Source organism: Erinaceus europaeus, chromosome 14 (genome assembly GCF_950295315.1).
Source record: "Erinaceus europaeus chromosome 14, mEriEur2.1, whole genome shotgun sequence".
In the NCBI taxonomy this organism is placed as follows: Eukaryota; Metazoa; Chordata; class Mammalia; order Eulipotyphla; family Erinaceidae; genus Erinaceus; species Erinaceus europaeus.
In genome coordinates, this window is record NC_080175.1 from 4,899,778 (window position 1) to 4,913,018 (window position 13,241).

At 48.0% G+C, this 13,241-nt stretch overlaps 1 protein-coding gene across 1 annotated transcript in view; it reads right to left on the reverse strand.

Annotated features, from left to right (window-relative positions):
- The window catches only part of LOC132532869 (basic proline-rich protein-like), a gene marked incomplete at its 3' end in the record, with an annotated part of 5,607 nt that extends 3,096 nt beyond the window's left edge, over positions 1-2,511 (reverse strand). The window contains exon 1 of the mRNA XM_060172254.1: positions 2,483-2,511. Coding sequence (XP_060028237.1) covers positions 2,483-2,511 — 29 coding nt within the window. The remainder of the gene's footprint in view (positions 1-2,482) is intronic.
- Between the last annotated feature and the right edge of the window lie 10,730 nt (positions 2,512-13,241).

Genomic DNA, 13,241 nt, shown 5'->3' on the forward strand with positions numbered 1-13,241 from the left:
GTGCACTCAGTTAAGTGCATATAGTACTAAGCACAAGGACTGTGCAAAGATCCAGGTTCGAGTCCCCTGATCCCCACCTGCAAGGGGAACACTTCAGAAGCGGTTCAGCAGGGCTGCAGGTGTCTCCCTCTCCCTCTCTATTTCCCCTGCTCTCACAGTTTCTCTCTGTCTTATCCAATAAAATGGGGAAAATGGCCACCAGGAGCTGTGGATTTGTAGTGCGCCGAGCCCCAACGATAACCCTGGAGGGAAAAAAGCAGGGACGGAAGGGAAGGGCAAGAAAAGGAAGAGAAAAGAAGAAAAAGGAAGGGAAGGGAGAAAGGGAAAGAAAAGGATGGGAAAGGACAGAAGGGGAAAGGTAAGGAAAGGGGCGGGGAAGGGAGAAGAGGGAGGGGAAGGGAGGGGAAGGAACTCCGTGTCGAGCCCTACTGGGAGCCCACTGCTCTGGATGAGTTTCCACCACATTTACCACTAACTCCATCCACAGAGGACACTTTTGACACTGAAGATGGTCAGGAGGTGGAAATGCTGGAATCAGCCTTCTTCCCTACACACACACACACACACACACACACACATCCCTGGAATCAGCCCATCTCCCCCCCCACACACGCACACACACATCCCTGGAATCAGCCCATCTCCCCCACACACACACATACCCCTGGAATCAGCCCATCTCCCCCCCCCCCACACACACACCCCTGGAATCAGCCCATCTCCCCCCACACACACGCACACACACATCCCTGGAATCAGCCCATCTCCCCCCCACACACACACATACCCCTGGAATCAGCCCATCTCCCCCCCCACACACACACCCCTGGAATCAGCCCATCTCCCCCCACACACACGCACACACACCCCTGGAATCAGCCCATCTCCCCCCACACACACGCACACACATCCCTGGAATTAGCCCATCTCCCCCCCCCAACACACACACCCCTGGAATCAGCCCATCTCCCCACACACACACACGCACATCCCTGGAATCAGCCCATCTCCCCCCCCACACACACACATCCCTGGAATCAGCCCATCTCCCCACACACACACGCACACACACATCCCTGGAATCAGCCTATCTCCCCCCCCCCCACACACACACACACATCCCTGCAATCAGCCCATCTCCCCCCACACACACACACATCCCTGGAATCAGCCCATCTCCCCCCACACACACGCACACACACATCCCTGGAATCAGCCCATCTCCCCCCCCACACACACACCCCTGGAATCAGCCCATCTCCCCCCACACACACACACGCACCCCTGGAATCAGCCCATCTCCCCCCACACGCACACACACACACATCCCTGGAATCAGCCCATCTCCCCCCACACACACGCACACACACATCCCTGGATCAGCCCATCTCCCCCCCCCCGCCCCACACACACACATCCCTGGAATCAGCCCATCTCCCCCCCACACACACACACACACATCCCTGCAATCAGCCCATCTCCCCCCCCACACACACACACATCCCTGGAATCAGCCTATCTCCCCACACACACACACACACACATCCCTGCAATCAGCCCATCTCACACACACACACACACGCACACATCCCTGGAATCAGCCCATCTCCACACACACACATCCCTGGAATCAGCCCATCTCCCCCCCCCCCACACACACACACATCCCTGGAATCAGCCCATCTCCCCCCACACACACGCACACACATCCCTGGAATCAGCCCATCTCCCCCCCCCACACACACACACACATCCCTGGAATCAGCCCATCTCCCCCCCCCCCATGCACACACATCCCTGGAATCAGCCCATCTCCACACACACACACGCACACACATCCCTGGAATCAGCCCATCTCCCCACACACACACACACACATCCCTGGAATCAGCCCATCTCCCCCCCCCCATGCACACACATCCCTGGAATCAGCCCATCTCCACACACACACACGCACACACATCCCTGGAATCAGACCATCTCCCCCCCACACACACACACACACATCCCTGGAATCAGCCCATCTCCACACACACACACACACACACACATCCCTGGAATCAGACCATCTCCCCCCCCATGCACACACATCCCTGGAATCAGCCCATCTCCCCCCACACACACACACACACATCCCTGGAATCAGCCCATCTCCCCCCCACACACACACACACATCCCTGACACACGTCTCACACTCTCTGTACATGGCCCCCAGCACAGCATCGGGCACGTGGGGAGTTACTGTGGCTGTTCAGGCATTCTCATGGGTGTCATCACTGTGACCCCACGATGCCTCTGGCTGCCATTGGGAACCCAAGATTTACCCAGGACGACTGTCCCAGCCATGAGCTGCTCCATTTCACAGAAGATGTCAGATTTCCAGAGGAGACCCCAGTGGTGGTCCTCGACTCGTTTTCCAGTTTGTCGCGGGTATTCAAGCTCACAGACACCAAGCCACCTTGACAGCAGTTAGAGCACGACCTTGGGAAGTCCTTCTGCACGGATGTCATGATGCGACCAGGACCCTGGAGCCTCAGTTTTCTTCCCTGCCTGAGGAGTGTGAAGGCTGCCTCTGCTCCTCTGAGTCCTGCACTTTCCCTCATGGCCAGGAGGGGGCAGTGCACCAAAGCTCGCAGCTCCGCAAAGACTGTGGTGTGAAGGAAGGTCTGGGGCTGGGCAGTAGTGCACCTGGCTGAGCCCACGTGTTACAGTGCACAAGGACTGGAGTTCAAGCCCTAAAAACCCCACCTGCAGGGAGGAAGCTTCACAAGCAGTGAAGCAGGGCTGCAGGTGTCTGCCTCTTCCTTTCTGTCTCCCTCTTCCCTCTTGATTTCTCTCTGTGTCTAATAAATGAAGTATTACGAAGGAGGGAGGGATGGTGGCATGTGTAGTTAAGCACACGGTTTGCCATGTTCAAGGACCTGGGTTCAATCCCAAACCACCATCCCGGCTCCCTACTCGCAGAGGAGAAATTCAAGAGTGGTGGAGCAGGTCTGCCGGTGACTCTCTCCTTCTCTATCTCCCTCTCCCCCTCTCAATTTCTCGGTCTTATTGAATAAGGAAATATAAGTGGCTACCAGGAGCAGTGGCTCTCCATGCAGGTATGGGGTCCCAGCAATAATCTTGGTGGCAATAAAATAAAGTAAAATGACATCAGATGAAGGGAGAGAAGAGAGGTTCCCAAAGGAAAGAGGACACATTACCACATCAGGGAGAAGAAACGAGCACTGGACACAAGCCACCAACAGCCACCATGGGGCCACTCTGCCCTCAAGCAGACCGCATTCAACCATGAAGCCCTGGGGCTGGGGTGAGTCACCTCTGTTCTCACCAGCTCCCAAGATTCTTGAATTTGGGCAAAGTAGTCAGGGACAGCTATGTCCAAGGCACCTACTGACACATCTTCACACAGAAGGGAAGACTAGACATGGCTGGGTATGGAGGCATCCACACCGGCACTTACCCAATTGAACAAATGGGTCTAGCCTCCTGAGTTCCATGCACGAGCCCCTCCATCCTGGGACAGGGAGGATTTCCAGCCACTCACCATCACACACAGTCCCTGGAAATCACCAGGTCACTTGTGTCAGTGGCAGCAGATGGTTCAATACTCAATTAGGGCTTTTTCTGGGGTTTTGTCTACACAGGACTTATTTAAAAAATATTTTTATATTTATTTATTTTCCCTGTTGTTGCCCTTGTTTTTTATTTTAAATATTTTTGTAGTTATTATTGTTGTTGTTGTTGGATAGGACAGAGAGAAATGGAGAGAGGAGGGGAAGACAGAGAGGGGGAGAGAAAGACAGACACCTGCAGACCTGCTTCATTGCCTGGGAAGCGACTCCCCTGCAGGTGGGGAGCCGGGGGCTCGAACCGGGATCCTTACGCCGGTCCTTGCGCTTTGTGCCACGTGCACTTAATCCGCTGTGCTACCGCCCGACTCCCAGGAATCTTATCTTTATACCATCATTGAAAGGGAAGTGAATCTGGAAAACACCGAAGGAAGCCAGGCCCAGTGTCTCCTGTCTGAGAGAGAAGAGGAATAAAGGAAGGATACTTGGCTGTAATAATACGCACAAAGGTGACTTAGGAAGTAAAGGCAGAACTAAAGAAAAAAATGAAGAGATGGAGAGAGAGAGAGAAAATCAGCCCATATCTGTGACCTTAGGAAAACTATTGAAGTTTCCAGTGGAGGGAAGGGGGACACAGAATTCTGGTGGTGGGGATGGTGTGGTGTTATATCCCTGTAATTTTATAATCTTGTGAATCAAATATTAAACCACAAAAAAATCACAAAGGCTAAAAAATAATATTCAGTCATGATTAGGATGTTGTCTTTTACATATTTTAAAGAAAGACTCTGGGCTGGCAACAAGCTCACGTGGGCAGGTGCTGATTCGCCATGTGCACGATCCAGATTCAAGCCGGGACCCCACGGCACTGAGGGAAGTTTCATCACTGTGGTGTCTCTTTCTCCCCCTCCCCTTCCCACACTTCTCCCCCCTCCCTCTCCCTCTCTCTCTCTTCACCTCTATCTTAAAAACATTACAGCTGAATTTTTAAATTTTTTTTTAAATGTGTGGGCTCGGTGGTGGCACCCCTGGTGGAAAGCACACATTACAATGTTTAAGGACCTGGATTCAAGCCCCCAGTCCCCATCTGCTGAAGGGGAATTTTTACAACAATGGAACAGGCCTGCAGGTGTCTTTCTTGCTCTCAATTCCTCTCTGTCTCCCCTCCCCTTTCAATTTCTCTCTGTCTCTATCCAAATAAATTTTAAAAATAACTTTTTAAAAATCATTTTACAAAGAGAGACACACTGCTTTAGAATTAGACTGTTGATCCCAGGTTCTGCTGTTCATTTGGAGGTAACTTTGCATCAACTCTTGATGATGGTTGTTTCTTTTGACTATTCATACCTCCAAGTCAAATTGTCCTTTAACTGGAGATGCCCTCCAGAAATTGTGTGGAGACAGGACTAGAGATTTCTGGAAGCCTTGGAGGCACACCAGAGGACAATGCAGAGACAAGAATGTGTGTAGAGGGAGAGGACTGACACACCAGCTCTTCCTAGGACAACCCCAAACACAAGGGCCTAAGAAAGGCAAGGTTGTCCAGTGGCGGACAGAACATTCCAGAAGGCACAGAGAGTCAGAGTCAGACAGTGGGAGGGAAACACAAGTTCATCTTGAAACTTAGACCCCAGAAACAAAGAGCAGGTCCTCCCACAAGCTGGAACTGAAGGGTCTCACCTCCTGTTGATAGGTTTCCACCCATGAGGAGATTCCTGTCATTCGAATGGTGCCTCCCTGGACAGTACCTTAATTCATCCTGTCCTGGGCTTGTCTATTCTCCTCTCAACTGGAATGTTCTTTCCTGACAGCTTTGGGAGACCAGATAAGAGAGGTGATCCAGTGTCTGCTTCCAGAACTTTCCTCTATGTGGACTTCTTAGCCTTTCAGCAGGCAGGTTCCTAACCCCACAGTATACTGCTGGGATGTAAAGTAGTTCACACAGAAGAACCACGTGCCTTGCTGTGCACAAGGTGCTGGCTGGAGCTCTGGTGGCAACTGGAGCACCACGAATGGGATCGGAGGAGTTTTTTGGAGGGTGGGCAGGTCTGTGGAGTCTCTCCTCTTTCAACACCATGCACAGCACCCAGGGAGCCCCATGGAGGGTGGGCAGGGCTGTGGGGTGTCTCCTCTCTCAGCACCAGACACAGCACCCAGGGAGCCCCATGGAGGGTGGGCAGGGCTGTGGGGTGTCTCCTCTCTCAGCACCCTGCACAGCACCCAGGGAGCCCCATGGAGGGTGGGCAGGGCTCTGGGGTCTCTCCTCTCTCAGCACCAGGCACAGCACCCAGGGAGCCCCATGGAGGGTGGGCAGGGCTGTGGGGTGTCTCCTCTCTCAGCACCAGGCACAGCACCCAGGGAGCCCATGGAGGGTGGGCAGGGCTGTGGGGTCTCTCCTCTCTCAGCACCCTGCACAGCACCCAGGGAGCCCATGGAGGGTGGGCAGGGCTGTGGGGTCTCTCCTCTCGCAGCACCAGGCACAGCACCCAGGGAGCCCCATGGAGGGCGGGTCAATACTTGGATCTGTGGCCACCAGTGTGGTGGGTTACCACCTGAGGCTCCTTTCATCCACAAACAGTGGTTGCATTTAGAGCAAAGATGGGGAAGGGTCCGTGGCACAGTAGAGCCCCAAGAGAGACATGTGGCAATTACCAGTAAAAGCACTAAAACAAAAAAATGATGAGTAGCTCAGTAGTCAAAGTACAGGTACAGGATTTACATGGACAAGGTCCTGAGTTCGATTCCTGACAGTGTACAATACTGGAACAGTGTTTTGTTTCTCTACCTCTCTCTCTTTTATTAAACACCTCTCTCTCTCTCTCTCTCTCTCTCTCTCTCTCTCTGTCTTTCTTAGTTTCTCTCTCTTTCTGTCTTTCTGTCTCTCTCTCTCTGTCTTTCTTGGTATGTGTGGCCACACCTTGGAGTACACAAGATTTTCCACTCCATGTTGCTTTTTCATTCAGGCAGAGACAGAGAGAGTAGGTGGTAAGGAGAGACCACACACCACCAGAGCTTCCTCTGTTGTCCCAGCACCATCCAAGCAGGGCCAGGACTCGAACCTGTGCCGTGCCCATGACAAGAAGACACATGTCCCACCTGGTGAGCTATCTCTTTGGCCCATTATGTACATGTCTGCTTGTTTTAGTTAGTTGTTTTTAAATCTACAGAAGATGTGCCAGCATCTGCCCATTTTACAGCTGAGAAAGAGCCTGCCGGAGGTCCCTGAGCTGGGGCCTGGATGAGCTACTACTCAGGTTCCCACTGCCTGGCTAGAGGGAGACGTCCTTGCCCTGTGCCTTGAGCGCTGAGCCCAGAAATGGCTTGGGAAAGAACTGAGGGGCCAGGCACTGGAGCACCTGGTTAAGCACACACACTACTGTGAGGACCCGGGTTCAAGCCTTTGCCACCACAAGCAAGTGGAAAGTTTTACTAGTGGTGGAGCAAGGATGCAGTTATCGCTATCTATCTATGTCTGTCTGTCTGTCCATCTATCACCCTCTCCTCTCTCAATTTCTCTCTTTATCTATTCAATAATGAATAAAAATTTTATATAAAAAGAAAGGATTTAGAATATAGACCTCTCTGTCTCTGAGGATCTCACCTCCAGAAACTCAAGGTCACTTAGAGCCCCATGGTGTCAAAGGACCCCCCGAGGCTTGAGTCCAGCCTTCCCCGGCAGGCCTGGCTCTCATCTGTGAGTAGCGTGGGTTTCCCATGTCCTCCCCACACCCAAAAGGGGTTTCAGGTGCCTGACTAAGACAGCCCTGGCTCTCTGCTCTCTCCCCAACCACCCTGCCTCCCCAGCTCCAGCTCTGCCCAGCCTTCCCTGCCGTCTCAGGGCCCCACCAGAGCAAAGCACAGCCGGCCAGCCCAGCACAACAGGCTCTGCCTTTATCTTGTTAGCATAATGTTCAGCTTCATTAACCAGCCAGATGAATCATTTAGTAATTGGAGCTGATGAATTTAATTTTCTGCTTTCTATTTTTTTTTTCTTAATAATAAAACAAAGTCATCATTTGCCCACAGGTCAAAGAAAGCTCCACAAGACTGCCTGGAGTCAGTATCAGGGCAGAGCATAAAATGGCCAGTGGGCAGGGCCCAAGCCTCCCACTGAAGAGCTGCCATGTTGGTGTTTCTCAGCCACTGAACCCAGAGCAGCCCCAGCTCCACAGAGAATGGTGCGGAAGATGCCACTCTTCTGACCTTAATGCTTCAAAGAGATGTCACTCTGCCTTGGGAGACAAAGTGGATGGAACTGGATTGGACTAAACAGAGTGAAATAAGCCAAAAAGAGGAAGATAGCTGTTCTGTGCTGTCACTTAGACGAGAAACACAAGTAACTAAAATAAACGATGTTTTGTTTTGTTTTTAGCAGACCACTGCTCAGTTTTGGCTTAGAATGACACAAAGGATTGAACCTGAGACTTGGCAGTTTCAGGCATGAAAGCCTTTTTGCATAACCATTATTCTGACTCCCTGGCCCTAAATAAATGAATTTTCAGCAAAATGATGCTTAGTAACCAAACTGACTCTTGGGCTCTGTGAAAACTATGGTGGTTGTGGAAAGGATTGGGAAGAGAAAATGTGGGAGGCTAGAGGGGTCCCTTTCTTGTAACAACACAAGAATTTTCCTGGTGGGTGTGGTCTCATAAACACATAATCAGCTATAAAATCGTACTTCTAAAATCTTATAACATTGTAGACCAATAAGTCAATCAAAATTTTAATGACCTAAACTATTGAAATAGTCTATTTGAAAAATAGGGCCAAGAGTAGGGCATTTGAAATAAAGCAGTTTTTAATTCTGAAGCTCCTGGCTCTACCTCTGTATCTGTGTTGTCTGGCATGAGGTCATATATAACTTTCTGAGCACTTGAACTGAAATAATTGAAATATATGCTGAATTGAAAGAATTGAAATATATGCTGGAATTTAAAGAGTTGGGATGAACAAACATTAGTAATTAAAACTTTTGACTTTTTAAATTAACAGCAAAGATCTTTAAAAACTGCTTTTGTGAAGAACAAGCATCATTATAGAAAATAAGCTATGTATACGTGTCACCCCAGAAATTGCAAGATATCAATTAAAAGGGGACCTGGAGGAGAACCCACTGGCCTTGGAAAACTGGCTCCAAGGGCTCTTTCTTCTCCACCACCCTCAACCTAAGTTATCTCGATTGACAATAGATCCCATCCCTCTCAGAATGCCTTTGTGAAACTCGAGGGACGGGGGATATGAAGCCCAGAGGGGACCCACTATGTGGAGCATCTTCATGGCAGGAAGGCTCATTGTGGCCTTCGGGTCGAGAGGCCTCACCACACAGCTGAAAATGCACCTACAGAAGGCTCCTTCTTCTTCTAACTGGACTCCGCCATCATTGCCTCATCTCTGATTAACAGAGCCCTGCAGCAAGCTAAAATGCAGTTAATTTATTGTAAGTTTTATTAGGCATATAAAAGGAAGCAGGAATGACTGGCCTCTCTTGCTGGAGATACATTTCACCCATGACTCAGAGCAGATTCCTTGTAGATTAAGCTTGTTAATTTCCCTCCCGGCCCACATTCTTCTTTGCACGGCTGAAGCCAAAGCCACAGCCTCTTGTCTGAAAAGGATGGGATGAAAAGGGCTGAGCACCCCCCCTCCCCCCTGGACAACAGTTACATTAACCACTTTGTCCTTTTAATTCATCTAATTACATGCAAGAAGAACCGTCACTGCCTTCACTCCTCGCCAGGGCTGCAGGCTGCTGGGCCATTGCTTTGGGCTTTTTGTTGTCTTATTAGGGATGCTTTTGTTCCCGGAGATGGTTAGAGCCATTTTCCGCAGCCAGCGAGATGAAGCAGTTTTCACTAAGGATACAATGTACTTGTTTAAATTACCTTTCAAAATGCTCAAAACCATTAAGGGGGAGGTGCTGCAGATAAAAGTTAGATTTTTTTTGTTATAATGTTTTACCCTAATAACAGCTTTTATTTTATTATAATCCATTAGTTGACAATATTATTCTATAGATTATTAGGCAGCAATTTTGTTATTTTATCACACTTTTCAGCGCTCACTCACCAGGCCGGGATCCACAAATTTCAGTATAATATGCTTTCAATTTTGTTAAAATCTCTATTTAACTGGTTTGGCTGTGGAACATCTTGGCAAATGTGCTTTTAATTTCATTCTAATTAACTTGACAGTTGACAGAACTCGGCAGTGGTGATGGTGTCCCCCTTTTTTTTCCTGGCCCCTGCAGCTCCATTATGGGGTCCATCTTTCTCCCCCCTTGTTTCTCACAAGCAAGATGTCAGAGGTAACACCCAGGAAAGGGGTCTTTCGTCTCTGTCAAAAGTATATGTGATTTCTTAAAAAAGAAAAAGAAAACAATTTAAAAAATCTGACATTCCGAGTTATCTGTTAAAAGAGAGAGAGAGGCTACTAGTTCTTATAGGGTTTTCGAAAATGTTTCCCTCTGTCAATGTGAGCTTTGAAAGATGAAGCGAAGCAGGCAGGAAGGGATATGTTTTGGTCATCCATGCTGAAAGCCTGTTCTTTCCCCAGGAGCTATCTCAGAAGGAGAAGCTAGTCGCTAGTCTCCTCCTAGCTGCCCCTGACTCAGTGCAACACCCTTCGACGGTCTGCTCAGAGGGCCAGTCCTCAGAGCAGCTCTAAGAAAGCGCACACCTACTTCCTAAGTAGCCCCCAGGTGGCTATCACACCTGGGGAGTTGGTGTGGCCACTGCCTTGCAAGTGTCTTCTGCTTCTTGGCTCCCAGGACCAAGTTCCTCCCTGACCCCAGCAGGGTCACAAGTGGTCTCACACCAAAAGCAGCCATGAGATATTTTCTGAAGAAGTAAGGCCTCCCTCACACAAAAGTGCTAACGTGAATGCCATCTTCCCACCTGTACAAAGAGGTCTGAGCATCCTGGAGTCTCCCCGATGGAGGTGTTTGCTTTATATGTTGCCGCCTTGCAAAAGAATGGGGGGAGGGGAGTACAGGGTGGAGGAAGGAGGTAGCAGGATGGTTATGCGGTAAGGCTTTCATGTCTGATGCTTCAGAGCCCCAGGTTCAGTCCCTTGTACCTGCATAAACCAGATCGGAGAAGTGCTGTGGTCTAATAAATGATATTGAAACAAGTCCTTTGGGAGTGAGAGAAAATGGATGGAACTGGAGGTGAATTTGCTTAGCAAAATAAGTAAAGAGGTAAAAGACAAGATGGTTTTACTCATATGAGGAATCTAGAGAACTGAAAGACACAGACTTGTCAAAAAAAAAAAAAAGGAGAGGGGGAGAGAAGTAAACAAAATCATTACCATAAGAGTCACAGTGGGTTCAATGTGGATCTTACAATCTTATAAAGTACTATTAACCACAAATTTTACAAATAGCTTGATAAAACAATAAATAAGCAAAAACATCAGGAAAGCAGAGCAGCACTTTATATTTTTAAAAGTATTTTTATTGGGGGATTAATGGTTAACAGTAAATATAGTTGTCATTATATGTGTAACACTTCTCAGCTTTCTGCAAAGCACCCTCACTCCCCCCAGCCTAGGTCCTCCTCCACCCTCAGCACCAGGACCTGAACATGTCCCCCGACCCCCAGAGTCCTTTACTTTGAAGCAAGACACCAAACCCAGTCCAAGTTCTGCTTTCTGTTTCCCATTTTTGTTCTTATTTCTTAACTTCTATCCACGAGTGAGATCAGCTCATGTTCATCCTTCTCTTTCTGGCTTCTCTCACTTAACATGATTCCTTCAAGCTCCAATCAAGATGAGGTGAAGAAACTGAATTCACTATTTTTTTTTAATGTTTAGATGAGTTTTATTGACAGAAATGTTACAAGGTTTAACAAAATTTGTGAACACAATTTTGCTAGTAATTAACAGAATTCACTATTTTTTAATTCACTATTTTTAATAGCTGAGTAGTATTTCATTGTGTACCTAGACCACAGCTTTCTCAAACACTCATCTGTTGTTGGACACCTGGGTTGCTTCCACGCTTTATGCTGCTATGAACATAGGTGTACACAGATCATTTTGGATGGGTGTGTTTGGTTCCTTAGGATTTATCCATAGGAGAGGAATTGCAGGGTCATAGGACAGGTCCACTTATAGCCTTGTGAGGGTTCTCCAGACTGCTGTCCACAAAGGTTTGACATTCCCACCAGCAGTGTAGGAAGGTTCCTTTGTCCCACAGCCTCTCCGGCATTTGTTGTTGCTCCTTCTCTGATGTCTGACATTTTTACAGGAGTAAGTGGTATCTCGTTGTCTTTATTTTCATTTCTGACAATCCATGGCTTGGTTTATATGTTTATATGTCTAATGGCCTTTTGGATCTCTTATTTGATGAATATACTGTTCATGCCCCTTTCCCATTTTTTGATTTTTTTTTTTTGTTAAGTTTGGTGAGCTTTTTATATTTTTTGGTTATTAGCCTTTTGTCTGATGTATGGCATGTAGAGAGATCTTCTCCCACTCTGTAAAAAGTTTCTTTGGGAGGCCAGGTGGTGGCACACCTGGTTGAGCTCAAGCACATGTTACAGTGCTCAAAGACCTGGGCTCAATCCCCTGGCCCCCACCTGCAGGGGGAAAGCTTTGCAAGTGGTGAAGCAGTGCTGCAGGTGTCTCTCTGTCTCTCTCCCTCTCTTTCTCCCCTTCCTTCTCAGTTTCTGGCTGTCTCTATCTAATAAATAAATATATATATATATATATATATATATATATATATATATATATATATTTAAAAAGTCTCTTTGTTTGAGTGATGGTTTCTTTTGTCTGGTATTGGGACAAAAGTAGACATATTGACTAAGACAATGGAATTGGGAGCCCAGATACAAGCCCCCCTGCCCCAACACCTATGAACATCTAATTTTTGGCAGGTAATTAAGTGGAGAAAGGAGTCTTTTCAACAAACGGTGTTGGGTAAATTAGGTTGAAGCATACAGAAGGATGAAACTGAACCACTACAATTCACCACACACAAAAATTAACTCCAAATCCAGAGGGATCAAATACTTAGTAACTATCAAGTACTTAGAGGGAAATAGTGACTGAGCTATTTTCCATCTCAGCTTCATAGGCATCTTTAGTGACACCAATCCAATAATAAGGAGGATAAAAACAAAAATAAATGAATGAGGGAGTCGGGCTGTAGCGCAGCGGGTTAAGTGCAGGTGGCACAAAGCGCAAGGACTGGCATAAGGATCCCGGTTCGAGCCCTGACTCCCCACCTGCAGGGGAGTCACTTCACAGGTGGTGAAGCAGGTCTGCAGGTGTCTGTCTTTCTCTCCTCCTCTCTGTCTTCCCCTCCTCTCTCCATTTCTCTCTGTCCTATTCAATAACGATGACATCAATAACTATAACAATAAAACAACAAGGGCAACAAAAGGGGATAAATAAATATTTAAAAAATAATAATAATAAATGAACGGGACATATCAAATTGAAAAGCTGCAACACTTCATATGTCCTTAAGGTGCTACTGCCAATGGTCAAACCCAGGACCTCACTACTGTGAGAGGTTTGCCCTACAATAGAGCAACCTCTCCCGGAAGTTGGGTTCCGGAGTGGATTTCACACAATTCCTGCTGGGTCTGGGTCCCAGCTTCTCCCATCTGTTAATTGTACCTCCTGGTGTCATCTCCTGATTCAACACCAGCCTGTGTTAA